This window comes from Trachurus japonicus, chromosome 4 (assembly GCF_045865225.1).
Source record: "Trachurus japonicus isolate A0001 chromosome 4, Traja_1.0".
NCBI lineage: Eukaryota > Metazoa > Chordata > Actinopteri > Carangiformes > Carangidae > Trachurus > Trachurus japonicus.
In genome coordinates this window covers 7,925,483-7,941,561 of record NC_140910.1, presented here as the reverse complement: position 1 = coordinate 7,941,561, position 16,079 = coordinate 7,925,483, and the positions used below count along the sequence as shown (strand labels likewise).

The following is a 16,079-nucleotide window of genomic DNA, read 5'->3' as shown; positions in this document are numbered from 1 at the left end:
GGGAATATCATTGTAGAGAGGATAAAAATGTGTATTTGTCTTCTGCTGCTTGAATGAATCATAGACCTTTGCTTTGTACTGTAATGTTTCTCAGATTGTTTATTCTGGGTCACTGCCTCAGTATTTTACCACTTCCTACCTGTAAAAGTATGAAAGGGGAGACCTATAAACACACTCAAAGATGTTCAGGGATGAGCAAAGTGAATCAGAATAAACTCCCACACACTGTCTTCACTTGTGATTTGGATTCATTAGAAACAATTACTTAGGTCCTCAGACCTTCATCGGGTTAATTTACAGTGTGAAAGGAGAGAAGAACATCTTAAATAGCCAAAAAACTATAATAAAGTGCAAGACAATCTGACAAAGGACATATCATAGCCATACATTTAGAGATAATCCACCATTCAAGCTCCTGAGTGCCAAAGTAAAGCAAAATTTATTTGCAGAGTATATTTTGTCACACATGGACAAACTTGTCTAACTACCATCAGCAGAGAAATAAAAACTGCACTAAAGACATACTAAGCTGAGCAGTGGGTATAATTTCTGAAATTGGCATCAGATGGTAGGACATAGGAATGACAGCGAGACATTTTACCCACAAAGAGCCACAGCACATCTGCTTTATCTCTGGCAGAAGTGGCACACTCTCAAACGAAACTCGACTCTTCATGGTGGGAGTCCGGTGCTCTCTATAGCTCTATTGACCGACTCTTGGTTGCAGCACTTTTGTCTGAACTCTCCTGTAAACTCTAACAATTAATGAAGTTACTAAATGTTCATTATACTGTAAACGGCTAATTGTTTTAACAGTTACAGATTCAATATTAAAGAAACTCCAGGCATTTTCAACAGAGGTTATACAGTAGAAGCTGTCCCAATTTATCTTAGTTAAAATTTTAACAAAGTGTTCATATTTTTCATTGTACTCTTTTGATGACTCTTTGTAGAACACACTCTTCCAAACACAGAAAATAATAGAAAAGGCACTGAAACAACAGGCACACACTTAGTAATTCTGTCAGGCTGGGAGACAAGAATCCAATCTAACAAAGACTAAGTCTGTAATCAACTCTGGTCGGCTTGCTTATGAGTTGAGTTACGTTTATACTGCCAAATAGGTTTTCGATCAGAGAGGGATGAGCGCTCTAGCCAATGGCTGTTAAAGTCACCCAGAATAATCATTCCACTCGGACAATATAAAGAGTCAATAGCAGACAAAATACATTCTTAGTTTCGGATGATGGAGAATTTCAAGGCATCTCCCACCTGGAATTTATTTTTGTGAGAATTTATATCCACATACATGGGATTATCTTTCCATATATACAGTAAAGCACAAAAGATTTACCCACACATTCAGATCGTATCCACTCCTCTGGCAACTCTACCATCTCAGTACAGATTGAACATAGTTCTGTTCTCAAGCACATTATTATTAGAGATGAGAAAAATAAGTATCAATGGATTCACATACTGGCTAAATATAAACAAAGACAAAGCAGAGCTGAATGTGCAAATTTAGTAAGGGATAATATAGTGACTCTACTAATTAACCAGGAACAAAACACTGTCATTATCATCCAACCAAGAAAGTACTGTATGAAAAAAAGTCTTTAATTTCCCCCAATTTACCATAAAATACTGCAGTATAAAAACCACAACAAAAATGAAAACCACTAGCCCATTTAGTTCTTAACTCTAGTATCAACAAGCAGAGCTGTGGTATTGACATCAATATAGTAGTGTCAGAGGATATAATAATGCTACAGGCAATGACTCAGTGACATTTTCTCTCTGTTTCTAACAATTTTGAAAAATCACTATGAGCACTACAAGCTCTTCCTGCTCTATGACGTCTTTTAGTTTTGTCTTGCAGGTCATAAAAACAATTAAAAGACTACAGTGTTGCTTCAGTCTCAGTACATTGTTAACAAATTTAAGCACTTAATGAAACGGATATGGATGACCTTTACAAATTCCCTGTCAATATTTTGTTACATTTCTCACTGTTTCTGTTTTCCATTTGTCCATAAATATTTCAGTACAGACAAATTCTAGTCATTGTTACAGATCCTGGCCTCTTGTTAAAAACACAAATGTCAAGCTCTAACTCTGAGCGAGAACAACTCAGCAGGCTGTGAACATGACAACATGTGGTGAAACTGTAAGAGTCTGCTGTTTCTTATCAGTCTTTCTGTCTCCAGCCTCTGTCACTCTCTTTTTGTGTTCACCCATTGCTCGTCCCTAATTCCCATCAGTTGTGAGATTATTCCCCAAAGGCTTCAGCCAAGGCAATTACCGGTGCTCACCTGTTTAATCAAATTTTCTCCAAGTGGATGCACATTGTTCTCTTTTTCAAAAACACTCTCTAATTGTAAATATCAGCAGGCCAGTGCCAACTTTTGTCCTTTAGACCAGAACATCAACATTTTGGTGACAGTATTCCTCTGAATATTCCTTTTCCCATGATCGTTTTACTCACTAAGCAGTCAGTTACTATGTTTTCATCATATTCACCTGCATCAATTTTTCATTTTTACACATTATTTGAGATGACATTTGACCATTTATTTATATTTAGCCAATTAGCTGAAATGATGCACAGACACAGTTATACTATGTGTAATAAAGGTTGCCATTCTTTCTCTGATAAGTGAAATGAACAGAGAGGAGGTGGGAGGTCTTAACAACTGAAAAGTCTCCAAGTGTCCCATGTGAAGTCCCCTTTGTTAAAAATCTATGAAAATGTGCTACTTTGGGCTCAGTGTGGATGAGGCCATGATGTGAGCATGTTTCTAATCCAAAAACACAGATGTCAGATACAGTAAAGTCTTCCTGTTGCCTTTCAGGTTGGATTGCTATCCTGGGTGCACTGTGGCTTTTGGTTCTGGCTGACATCCAGGATTTCGAGATCATCCTGCACCGGGTGGAGTGGGCCACGTTACTGTTCTTTGCTGGCCTCTTTGTTTTGATGGAGGTATTTAACATACAGCCCATACTGTTGTCATTTGACAAGCTCATGTTTTTTGAAAGGGAAAGTTAAAAAAAAAAGAAAACTGATGTCAACACATTGTAATGTTAACAAATAAAAAGTGAACAGAACGTGGTAGACGTAGGGTTAGCTGCTGGGCTCCATTCTGACAAACAGACTCACAAAACATGAAAACAATAATAATACACTGGACAGTGACAGAAATTCTGTCTGTCAGTGAACTTACAATCTGAAAAGTAACAACCTATTTCTTTACACATGAACCCTGAGTGAAAGGAAGAAAAAGAAAGCGTGATGTCAGCACAAAAACATCTTTGCTGTTTTTGATGTCTGCCCTGGCAACACAGTTTGTTAAACCCATTTAACACTGTAAAGTGTCATAAAGTGGACCCATAAGGAGTGTCCACCAGGATGTGAATATTTTTCTCTCCTCTGTCAATAATGGTAACAAAAATAGATTCATCTCTGTCTTTTTAATAGCTGCTAAACAAGAACCAAATAGCTCTTCTTCTCTTGGTTTATCCCACCTGTAAGTAATTCTCTTCATATTTTTTTTTCCTTCTTATTAATCTTCTCCTCTTCATTTTTCAGGCTTTAGCCCAGCTGCAGCTTATCGACTATATTGGGGAACAGACAGCACTGCTCATAAAAGTGAGTTCTCCTTTGGTTCTCAAGCTTAACAATCATCTCTCAGAGCTCCGTGCAACAGGCATAATTGATAATTGGGCACAGGTGACATGATATTGCATTCCATGCATATTGATCCTTTTGTTCGGCATACCCACGAATTCAATCATTTTGTTTACATCTAATTCCTGTCAACAGTCGAGTCGAGAGGAGTCTGAGTTAATTCCTCAGCCATATTCCAGCCTGTGTGCATCATGAAAGCATGGCGTGTTGTAGTAGAGAATTGCATCAGTAATAGGTATGTCAGCTTGTGTTTAGACCGTTGGCCTGTATACGTCTAATAATCACACATGACAGCTGGTGTGCTATGCATGGTTTCTGAGCCACTCAGCGTTGCCAGTGGACAACTTGCTGGGCAGAAGTCCATGGCCTTTCTCTTGATACAAGAAGAGCCAAGATCAAAGGAGTAGACATTGTCTGCATTAATCTGGCCATGTACTGTATACATATCAAGAGGGTTCAGACAGCAACGTGCTACATGTGGAGAACTGGCTTCACTGTTCTGTGGCACAGTTGAGATAAACCTCAAAAACACCGGCACAACCTGTGCTCATGTCACACATTCAAACAGCTTCATCCTCTCAGCTCCCAGCTGCTCGTCAACAGGAGACTCTGTGTCAAAGACTGCACATAATTGGTGCGTTTGACTTGAATGAGTGATGGGCTGAGGAGGGGGAACGTTCATCTGAGTGACGATGAGAGTCGCACTTATCTGTCGCTCTTATTATCTCTCTTCACAGGCGGTGCCAGAGGACCAGCGCTTGGCCATAGCCATTATTCTGGTGATGTGGATCTCGGCTCTGGCGTCTTCGCTCATTGACAACATTCCCTTCACTGCCACAATGGTGAGAGGCACCCCCCCCCCCCCACACACACACACACACACACTCACTAGAGCACTCATCCAAAGTGATTTAAACTTAGATGGACCATCTATACTTATTACTTAATCAACTTTCACTTAGCCACTGTTGTTTTTAGCTGAAAATATGATCTGACCAGTTCATGCAAAAAGGCCTTTGCTCCAGGTTAAAGGTTTAATAGCTCTAAGAAATCTCTCACAGCATATAGATTTTCTAAATATGCAAGAGGTACAGGCTTCAGTGACGGTCCGGATAATGTGGACTTGACAGCAGAGACAATTTTACACCTTTACTCACAACAATTATTCTATAAACTGGCGCCTGAAATATGTTGACGTATTTTATAATAGTCCTGACCTTTTTTACTCAAATGTGCATATTCTTCTACGTCAGTCAGTCAGTTTTTTTCGTGCATGTCCACGGTTCACCTCTGCACGGACATATCACCCCCCCCCCCCCCCATAGCAGGGCAAACGGGCCCTTGAATGGCTGGTCCAGATTTAAAATATGAGATTTGTTTTTGCTCCCCACAAGACCAGTTCTGAGTTCACTTTAAGTTTCATACACTCCAGCCATTCTTGCCTTGTTACCTTACAATGATAGGAACCTCAGTCAGTGCACTCAATGTGCTTTTTTTTATCTGAAACAAATGTTCACTTCATGTTCTTCTCAGAGTACACCAGATCGCTTAATTTATGTGTTAAAATCATATTTTTTCTCTGGGGGGGATGCCCCCAGACCCCCCTACAGGGGTTTGGTCACCCTTGGTCAGCCTTCTGGTCATTTCAACAATTAAAACTGCTTATTTTTTTTCATTGTCCTCAATGGTAAACAGAATCATTTATTGAATATCAAAGAAACAACATTTTATTTTATTTTATTATTATTACATGTTTTAATTCTTGATGAATGAAAACATGAGTCTGTCTTGTGCCGGTTCAAGAAATTCATGGTGCGCGCGGAGACTCATAAATGTAGTCTGAAAACACACTTTTTCCAAAACTCCTCATGTCCCTTTAATGCTATTGATAAGGGCCCTGCTGTAGCCTTGGTTGCTATAGTTACTGCTGATGGGAGTGAAGCAGCTGCACATCCACCAGGCTGGAGATAAACACTGAACTAGGGTCACTTGTGATTGACCGTGTGTGCAGACACTAAATTAACGAAAATAGACTAACTAGTTGAGAACAGACTTAAAAAACGACACATTAAACCTGATTTGTTACATTAGGCAACCAAGTCAAGTGTCCTATTCTGATTTTTGAGTTTTGTTAGTTTCATGTTCGAAGAGCAAAGAAAACACAGCTGAGTAACACCCCTCTGAATCTTTCTCTATCCTCCTCTATTTATATTTATTAATATATTTCTGCTCCTTTGTTGCCAGCTGTCTGTTTGAGTGAAAATAAATAGATTGCCTAGAGATCAATGTTTTACCGGTTCCCTGCCAGTCTAGTCAATTAAAACTACAGAGAAAAAGAAAAGATGTTATGTCACTGACAGAATGAGACGCTGACTCGACAGCTCTCCACTGTATCCAGAGGTTTTGAAGATGTCCTTCCCTCTGGCGGTTTTGTCTCCTACTGTTGTTCTACCTGCAGGAGAGAGGACTTCAAACCACAGAGGCTCGCAATTCAGTGCACAACTGATAAGAGGCTCCGTCCTGATTCTTACAATAGACTGAGAAAAGATTTGTTTTCCTCATTCTGGTCAGGCAAAATAATCTGTGCATGAAACAATTTAGATTTGCTTTCATTTGCAAATGAATAGTTGGACATTGTGGATTTGACAAGAGTTAGGCAAGAGGATTTATAACTCATGTTCATAGCCTACATCATACTGAGCTAAAGCTAGCAATTGTTGGTTTAGCTTAGCATATAAACTGAAAACAGAGGCCTGACTGTCAAAAAGTGGATAATCCACCTACCAGCACCTTCCTAGCTCACTAATCAATATGCTATATTTTGTTTAATGAATCCATATAACAACTGACACATAGCCTACACACATTACATTTTGTTAGTTTAGTTTGCTTTGGACCAGGCCATGCCTGCTGTTTTCTGGAGCAGCAAGTGCACTTCCCAAAATGTGGGCTTTTTTAAATGTCGCTTTTTCCCTTCGTAATCCTTGTAAAATAAACGAGTTTGCTTTTCCCATCAGTTGCATTTTCCAAATGTAAAGAGCTCCATACTGTTCTGTCATCATGGTGGCATCTAGTCTGGCTCATCACCTACTGTACCCTCACATACCACAGCACAGATGGAGCGTCTGTGTTTATGTATATGTATTTGGTGTGTTGCTTGGATTGGAAAGTTTATGACTACTCCTCCTGTTTAACAGACAAAAACAAAATGAATTAAAAAGGCTTCTTTCTTCAAATTATTTTGAAACAGCATGACAAACACAAACTTTCTGTTGGGAGAATTACCAAACTAAAAACGTGTCTCTGCACCCACAGATTCCAGTTCTCATCAACTTGAGTCAGGATGCAGATGTGAACCTGCCAGTAAAACCTCTCATCTTTGCCTTGGCTATGGGAGCCTGCCTTGGTGGTAAGCCTCTCACTTTACCCTGTTCATGTAATATAAACTATGGAGTGAAGATAAGACCTGGCTGAGAATATTTGGTTTGAGGGTAAACATCTGAAAATCCACCAGAAAAATACCACTGACTTTATAGTTTATCCCTGTTTGAGCTGTGGGTTTTTATCAATGGCCTCTGCCAGAAGGAGACATCATATGCTCTAAGTGACAACCACACTTTGCACAGCTGTGTCACTCCCTGGGGAGGCCAGGCTGTGCTTTTTGTTAGAGCAGCCCAAGGCCCTTTAAAACTCGCCTCATTCAGGCTCTACCACACCCCAGCAGCCGGCCCATCAGCGCAGTGTGCTCTGTTTGGGTGGGAAGGACACAAAGAGGCAGACGGAGAGAGCTGTCATACTGTTTCAGTTTAATCAACTGCGCTGTGACAGGCTGTTATCGATCTGCAGTATTATGTTGCCACTGGCCAGCTCCATCTCCACACTGACACCTTTTGAGATGTGAGCTGCATTGAGCGGCAGGATGGAGACACACACTGTCAAAATGTTGTCTACAATAGATGGAAAATAGTAAAAACTTTATATGGGATCAAAACTGAAAATACAGAGAAAATTCTGATGGATGACACATAGATGAATCAACTCCTTCTGATTTTCAATGGGGTTTTCACTTAATGTTGTTTTCCTGTCTGTGTAGGAAACGGCACATTGATAGGAGCATCAGCCAACGTCGTGTGTGCAGGAATTGCTGAGCAACATGGATATGGCTTTTCCTTTATGGAATTCTTCAGGTGAGTCGACTCTCTCTCCCAACGGCACCAAACACGACAGTCCACAGTTAGAAATAGGTCATAAACACACCATTCTTCATAATCTGGCTCTCAGAGTCTTTATTTTTTGTTTATCTCTTTGGGTAATGATTTTTGCATTACTGTGGATCCTGTTCTGCCTGAAGTGGTTACTTACACATTAATGCCTGTCATATGTCACAATAGAAGATGCCAACAATGTGAACTATGTTGCCTCAGAACATTTATGAAAAAAAAGAAGCCGCAAGTCTCACTGTTTAGGGTTTTTATTATCAAGTGGGTCAGAGTATCAAATCTCAGGACTGACCAAAATATGTGTCCAGAGGTCACGTATTGGTCATAAATTTGGGATAAGGGATAAAGCCTAACTCAGTATTAAATCTCCTTCCCTTAGGAAATAATCTTAGCTTGGCCTTTGATTATGTTAATGAGCCTCAACGATCATAACTGTTGCATAAAGTGTTGATCCATAATAGGACATGGTTCTATTTTTTGTAATGATCTCCTTTCTCAGTCTTGTCTCTGGAGCTCTAGTAATAACAGGCCAGTGAGCCAATAAGAAAACATAGGAGGCTCTGAATCTCTCCTCCAATTGGATGACTGTTTTATGAGAGAGCTGATAAAATATAGAATAATAAAGAGTGACAGTTTTGTTTTGACATCACAAAGTTACACAAGTCCTAATGACTTACTGTAGTTAAAGCAGAAGTAAGTGATATATTTGTGTTAATATAAGTCTTAAATAGTTATATCTTCCGACAGCAATCACTTACATAGAGTGTTTGGTCTGAAACACGGGTCTGTCAGTCACTCTGCTCTGCTCTGAGCCGAAGAGAAAACATTTATCGTATCCTACAGTTTTTATCCAATGAGGAGAGAGAACGGCATGCAGGGCTGTGTGTGCAGCCAAGGAACGCCGTGAATGTGGCGACGTAGCGGCGAGGACTGTTATGGTGCGTTCAAGGAAACTCGTATTTTTCCGACCGTGAAGTCGTACCAGTTCGATCTGGTACGAGTTCACCGGTCGGAAGTTACGAGTGGCCGTTATAGTGACTTTCACAGGTAAAACAGGTCGGAAAAACACGAGTGGGTTGCCTGGAACGCTACAAAGTCGTAAGTTGTGACTTGAAGCTGTAATTTACGATTTCAAAAGCCTGCCTGGAACGCAGCATTAGCGAAAACGACCGGACCACTTACTTCTGCTTTAAGGCACATTTTTGAATATGGTCTGTGTGCATTTGTCTGCAGATGCATTATTTGATACTTGATACGCAAAATTCAAGTGAAGTGGAAGAGAAGATAAGACTGCAGCCAGCAACACAGTTTTTATCTTGACTGTGTGAGCACGTGCATTGTGTGAACGATTGGCACCATTACTGAGTGTGAAACAAAGTAGTGGTTGGACGAGGCTGAAAGGATAATTTCACACAGCTGAGTCAAATTACCTACTATTTTCATTTACACATAGGCAGCATTTATTTTTAGGCCATGTGAATGGCTTGCCAATATTTACCAACAGTATAAATGCCATATTTGTAAATATCAACATGAGACTTGATGAGATTAATTTTGCATGTACATAACCTGGTACGTTGCCAATTTATACAGTAAGACATGTTTTTAAAAAAGCAGATTATTACCACTGTTAAACATTTCAAACTGTCAGGATTACAACATGTTATCATAGTTTCTGTTTAGAGTTTTGTCAAGCTGTGTCATGACACTCTCCCAGACGTAGTCCTGTCCTTTTCTGAAAGCAAATGTAGGTGGTTTGCTTGATAAATATGAGCTCTGTTCATTGAAATGTGTTTGTGCAAGTGCTTGTGTTATCTGGCAGAGGTTGGTGTGCCTGTTGAGGGGCAGCACTGAAATTATGGGCGCTGGCACATCAGTGTGTTTGTCTAAGCAGAACCAGGTTTTTAAGGGTTTCTACCTGACCTTGCTTCAGATATATATGGCAGTGTACCTTTCTGTCAGAAAAATACCAACAGGAAACAAGGTGGCAGACATGAATCACCTGGACTGGGCAGTTATTCTAGTTGGTGTCCTCTGCAGTGATACTGTAAGGTCGGGGTCTATGGAGGCACTCAAACTGTAGCAATATGTGCTCATACAGTAGTCCACATACAAGAAGTCTGATACAACAAGTCATAAAAAGCATCAACAAACATGTGACTGAAGTGATACTGAATGAGAGACTCTTGGAGAGCTTGGTTTGAGAACCCTCTGATGTTAATAAATAAAGTGAACTGCTAAAAATGCTATTATATCTCAAGCAGGATGGTAATTAGGCTGCCGCCTCCCAAGTTGCCACCTGCTCACTAATAACTTTGATGCTGGTAACGTAATAGCAAGACATACTTTGCAATTTGCTTGTCAGGAAGTGGAAGTGGTCAGTGATGTTGAAAGAAGGATGAATATGGGTCTGATTAGGCTTAATGTGCAATCACTTTGAAATAGCATGCCATTTGATTCATGGGACCACTAAGTGTACTGTGTGTGCTGATGAATAGAGGCAGAGTGAGACCATTGCTTTTGGGATTGTGCTCTTTACATAACGCAGAATCTGTGGTTGTGTCAATGCCATGTGAATTTCTATCACCAAAATATACATGTGAGCATCACATGGTGAAAGTCAAGGTGGCCAGAAAACATTTTGGTAACACTTTATTTGACACCTATCTCTATAACGCATTATAACCATACTTATAATGAGTTATAATGCAGTTATAGCACTGTTATAACTGACTTTTAAACATGTATAACTATCATTATGAACACTCATGTGTATAGAGCATTATAACTCTATTGTAATTCTTGACCTTACAGTATAAGCCATTATACCATGCTCTATGATGTGTTATGCTTATTGTTATAAAGTCTTACGAGTGTTTATAATGATAGTTATACATGTTTATAACACATTGTAACTATATTTATAATGTATTATCGATGTGAGCATTGTCGGCGAGTTACTAACAATTATAATGTATTATAACACCTGACTTTATAAGTCATGATAAAATGCTTTATAGTGTGTTATGATTATTGTTATAAATGATCATAATGCTTTATAACAATAATCATGAGTGTTTATAACTATAGTTATAACAGTGCTATAACTGCATTATAACTCATTATAAGTATGGTTATAATGCGTTATAGAGATAGGCGTCAAATAAAGTGTTACCAAGAACGTCAGCTGATGCAACTCATCAGCAAATGATGTGTGCCTGGAGCCTGTGATGAGTGTTTCCACTATTGCATTAATTACAGTCGTGTTCATTTTAGTCACAAGATTCTAGTTTACTGTTGGAAGATACAATAAGGCTGTAGCTTTGTGTTCGATCTCTGGAGGATGCAATCTTCTATCGGTCAATAAAAAGATATATTAATAACATATAACATTAATATGTCTTAAGTTATATTACATATTGGTTTTCTGGTGGCTCTGGGGAGTTAGATTGTGGTGAAAGAAAATACATTTCATAATTATGTATTCATTGTTGGTTTCTTGGCAGCCTCTCAATCTGCTTTGACCACATTCTCCACCTATTACATCATTGACATTTATGACACTTCAAAGATGCTGACAAATGTGGTATTAGTCTGGACGGACTCAGGATCGTCTGTCTGGACAGAGTTTCACTAAAATAAATAAATAAGAACAGATTCAGACTGTCAGCCCTGCTTCTCTCACACAGTCGCTGTGTTTACAGCTATTGGAAAGAGACATTACTCTCGGCTGAAGCGCTGGCTGTAATTGGCTGTCTGTGGCAAGGGTCACAGCTGTTCAGAGTGACAGGTAAGGGGGAGACACGTCTGTCCGTGACTCCAGGCAGCTGGGCCTGACTAGTGCTGTATCAGGTGGTTAAATTCATGGCCCAGATGAGCCCGCAGGGATATGAATACCCTTTTCATAGACCATCACAAAGCAATATGAGAGGCCCTGCATGGCTCAGCAATTAGTTGGTATGGTCCCTGTTGCTCCTTTCAGTGCCCCTAGGCCCTGAGCAGCCTCCGCTCCTCAAACCATTAACCTGGGGAGCATGGCAAAAGCACTTCCTCTATATGTACTGTATAGTCCAACTTATCAGGGTATGAGTCATTGCTAGTGCTGTACCAAATAGCCTCTGTTCCAGTTTAGTACCTTGTTAGAAATTCTCACGGAGGTGTTTGACCGGTGGTGGAAAAGGTAATATAATATGAACACTTCCAATATAAAAAGCTACAGGTTTAGGAGCTAAAAACAATAAAATACCCCTCAACACATTAAACATAATGGTATATTAATGAAAGTTACTTAACATCCATCCATCCATCCATCCATCCATCCATCCATCCATCCATCCATCCATCCATCCATCCATCCATCCATCCATCCATCCATCCATCCATCCATCCATCCATCCATCCATCTTCTAGTTATATGTCATCCAGACATCCTCTCCAGCTCCTCCTGGAGACCCTGAAGCGTTCTCAGATGAGGTGTATCTCATCTTCCAAATAGTTTTGAGTCTAACCGGCTAGATAAGGCACCTGTTTGACATCCTAACCAGAATGACCTGTTTTTAGCATGAAGGAGCAGCGGCTCAGTCTGAGCTATGATATTAAATTAGAACAGAGAGGTAACCTTTGCGTTATAATAAATGCACAGAACTAATTCAAGCTGCAAGACTACAGTGACCCTCTGCAAGCAATCCTGAGATTGGACAGAGTTTAGCCTGGGGTAGCACAGCCAGAGGCAGGGCCATTGATTACCCAACTAAATCTTCAGATTGAAAATTGTACATTGTACATCAACTCTTTTATGAAACTATCAGTAAAATGTTCTCAAAGTATTAGAAGTAAAAGCCGTCATTCTGAAAAAAAACCCCGCTGCGTATTAGTCTCTTGGGTTTAATGACTGTATTCTCCATATTGTCCAGTTGTCTTCAGGACCACTTTTTGTCATGATCACACACACACACACACACACACACACACACACACACACACACACACACACACACACACACACACACACACACACACACACACACACACACACACACACCTACATACATACATACACATGGTTAAATAGAAGCTGATTTTAAAGTAGGAGACCATTATTCAGTCTCTCACCCCGTGCTGCCTCCTTTTGTCGCTCCACATAACAGAATTAATATTCCCATTCATGCAGCTCTCTCCATCTGCTAAGGAGGCTTGCGCTCTGAACAATGGTCTCCTGCACTAAAGACAACAGGTGTGATATTGTCCTCTGCAAGAAATCCTCTATGCACTGTAACCAGGGACAAAAGCTTACACAAAGCTACCACTCCTACATAATTGTTGTACAGGTATATAATAAATTCAGTACCACTCTGTGGCCAAAGACAAACACACGTTTTAGCATTTTGCAACTCATACTCCTTATTGGATAGCACGAGTCAGGCGGGGAGCAGTGCTATCCTGTCTCAGAGACAAGTGTCCCCGGGGTTTATCTAAAGGCCGTCTCTGTGATTGCATCAGGACTTTCAAAGAGGTCTCATCGTATGCAATTAAATCCGTGTGTGAGATCACAGGACAGGATGGGAATTTTTTGACAAGGTGAACCGTGTTCGCTGTCTATGCTGTAACGTGGCAACTTTTTTATGTGTCCTCTGTCCCTTTGTGTTGTATCTGTGATGGGGAGATGTGTAGTGCTCAGCATAAATGCATTCACTTGTGTAGAGGTGACCTCAGCTTGTCTGACCATAACACTTTAGACCTTTCTCACTCCATCCATTTTAATTAGACATCCATTTTACAGTCACCGTGGTCTCATGATATGAGGTTTTTAAAAAGCCTTGACCATATTTCATGTTTCATTTTTACATATCATTATGTATTTAGAGTAGCTACAATTTGATGGCCATTATGTACTGAATATACTGTATATGACATGGGCAGAAATAGTTAATATAAGCTCAGAAATCCCTCAGTGCAGATCAATATACTCATCACTGAGCAGTTGTGACCTTCTATCTCCACAGCTGAATGCTGCATTACCATCAGGCTCTGGAGTGTTTTATAGCGTTTATTCTTTAGCCTGAGGGTGAGTGGTGTGGGTCTATGGTCTGATGTTTTCTTTGCAGTCACCGCTTAGCAAAAAGGTTCAATAATAAGCCTGAAACTGATGTAGCTGAAGCAGCTAGAGCAGTTGATCAAGTGTAGACTACTTTTGACTATGTATTGTGGGATACTATGAGTCCACTATGTAAGGTATGATAGTTTGTATGATACATTTGTACAGCTTGACAAAATGGCAAAGCCAACAGTGTGTATACAGGCTCAAAATGAAAAGCTTCCTTTGTGTATACTGTAGCCTGTCTCTGAAATGAAGGACTTGTTATTTCAAAAACAATGAAAATTGTTTGAATGGTAAATTTGCCACAGACTGATTGTAAACCATATGTGTCCTGTGCAAGGAAGGAAATCATAAGACATACAGTAGCAACAGTAACTAGGCTTGGGAAACAGTTAGTACTCAACAAACCAGTCCCCTGTGGTGCAGTGAGCCAGTGCATTTACAGCTAAGTGAGGTGTCTAGAGTGTTAATAAGCATGGGAAATGTTTCTCAAGGTGTTTACTCAGAGACTGTGAGTTAGATCATGTAGTTGGGATTGGGACCATAAATTATCATATCAGACATTACACTTGTGCCCGTCATGATGTAACTGATGGGAAGATGAACAGGGGAAGTTGAGCACAACATCAATGATGGTTGATCACAGAGAGAGTTGGTAATGTCGATGAACTGTTGTCTGTCTTTGAGGTAGGACTTGAACAGAGGGTAATGCTGAGCACTGGTGGACGCTTTGTGGTGAGAATGCCAGAGTGGTGTCAAATTTCTTTAGGCCAACAAGGAAGTTTGGATCACTGTTGTTCCCTCAACAAAATGCCAACCTGATGATAATTTTTTAAGCCTAAATACAACTGGCAGAAGTAAATGGCTAAATCACAATTGTATTTACTGACATTTTATGTTGTAGTGAAGAGCAAGAATGTCTTGAGCTTGTAACAACCACAGATATTACTTTAGCCACCCACCCAAAATATCATTTAAAAACTCATAGACTTTAGAAGGGCCCAGTTGTTCAAAAGGTGTAATCTGGAATTTCTGGATATGGATATTTGGATTTGGAATCCCTTTTTTTGTTTTTCGCTATCAGGGATCACGTAATTCATTTTACTACTATCCTAACTGTTCAAAGCAATGTTGGATTGGATCAATCTGATCCAGATACAAACTTATCAAGATTACCAAATCCAGATAATGAGTGCTCTAAATGGGACTGTGTACCACATTCAGGGCTACTGGGTAGTCAGATTAAAAAACAGGTAGAACAGCAGCATGGGCCCATTCAAAGTGTGTTTATTTGGAAATGGGGTGTAGGCTACTGTATGTATTGTTTTCTGTGCTCTTTGTTGTTTCTTCCATGTCTTTTAAACAGCCAGCCCCCATCTGGTCTGGCTGTTTGGGCAACTGTTTTAATGTTCTCAGTGTGTGATGTACATTAAGGGGACCAGACTGACCGAAAAACAAAAAACACTTTGACCTCAGTTCAATGGGCTCTTTGCACAGCTCCACTACTTTCTGAACTTAATGCTGCTCCTTCATTTCCTGTCTTAGATTATTGGACAAACTGATTAATCCAGGTGTGTCTGAGGAGTCACAATGGTCAGACACACCTGGATTAATCAGTTTGTCCAATAATGTAAGACAGGAAATGAAGGAGCAGCATTAAGTTCAGGAAGTAGTGGAGCTGTGCAAAGAGCCCATTGGCCACTGAAGAACTTTAACTCTGTTACTATTTAAATGGGCCACCACACCATACTGAAATCATAATTAATGAACTAAAGTGCTTGACTAGCCTCATTAATCCTGAGTGCAACAACTAATTTGACATTTCCGCATGCATATTTAATGGTGACTGCATAATTTTATTCATCTGAATGAAGAAATCGGTGTAGCAATGGAGAGTAATACACTGACACCCAACTATCAGACAGTGTTCACACACATAAACCATTTAGGATTTAACTTAAGGTCCTCTGGACCTTTCTGAGCCCCTTTGGTGCAGAGGATTCAGTGACTGGAACACTGTGAAAGGTCATATGCTAAAAGGGGCTACTGATTCAGAAAACCTTCCATAATAGAA

At 40.0% G+C, this 16,079-nt stretch overlaps 1 protein-coding gene across 1 annotated transcript in view; it reads left to right on the top strand.

Moving 5' to 3' along the window:
- oca2 (oculocutaneous albinism II) overlaps positions 1-16,079 on the top strand; it is a 47,424-nt gene that overhangs the window by 27,514 nt on the left and 3,831 nt on the right. The window contains exons 18-22 of the mRNA XM_085773687.1: positions 2,856-2,983; positions 3,590-3,649; positions 4,426-4,530; positions 7,004-7,097; positions 7,782-7,875. Coding sequence (XP_085629813.1) covers positions 2,856-2,983; positions 3,590-3,649; positions 4,426-4,530; positions 7,004-7,097; positions 7,782-7,875 — 481 coding nt within the window. The remainder of the gene's footprint in view (positions 1-2,855; positions 2,984-3,589; positions 3,650-4,425; positions 4,531-7,003; positions 7,098-7,781; positions 7,876-16,079) is intronic.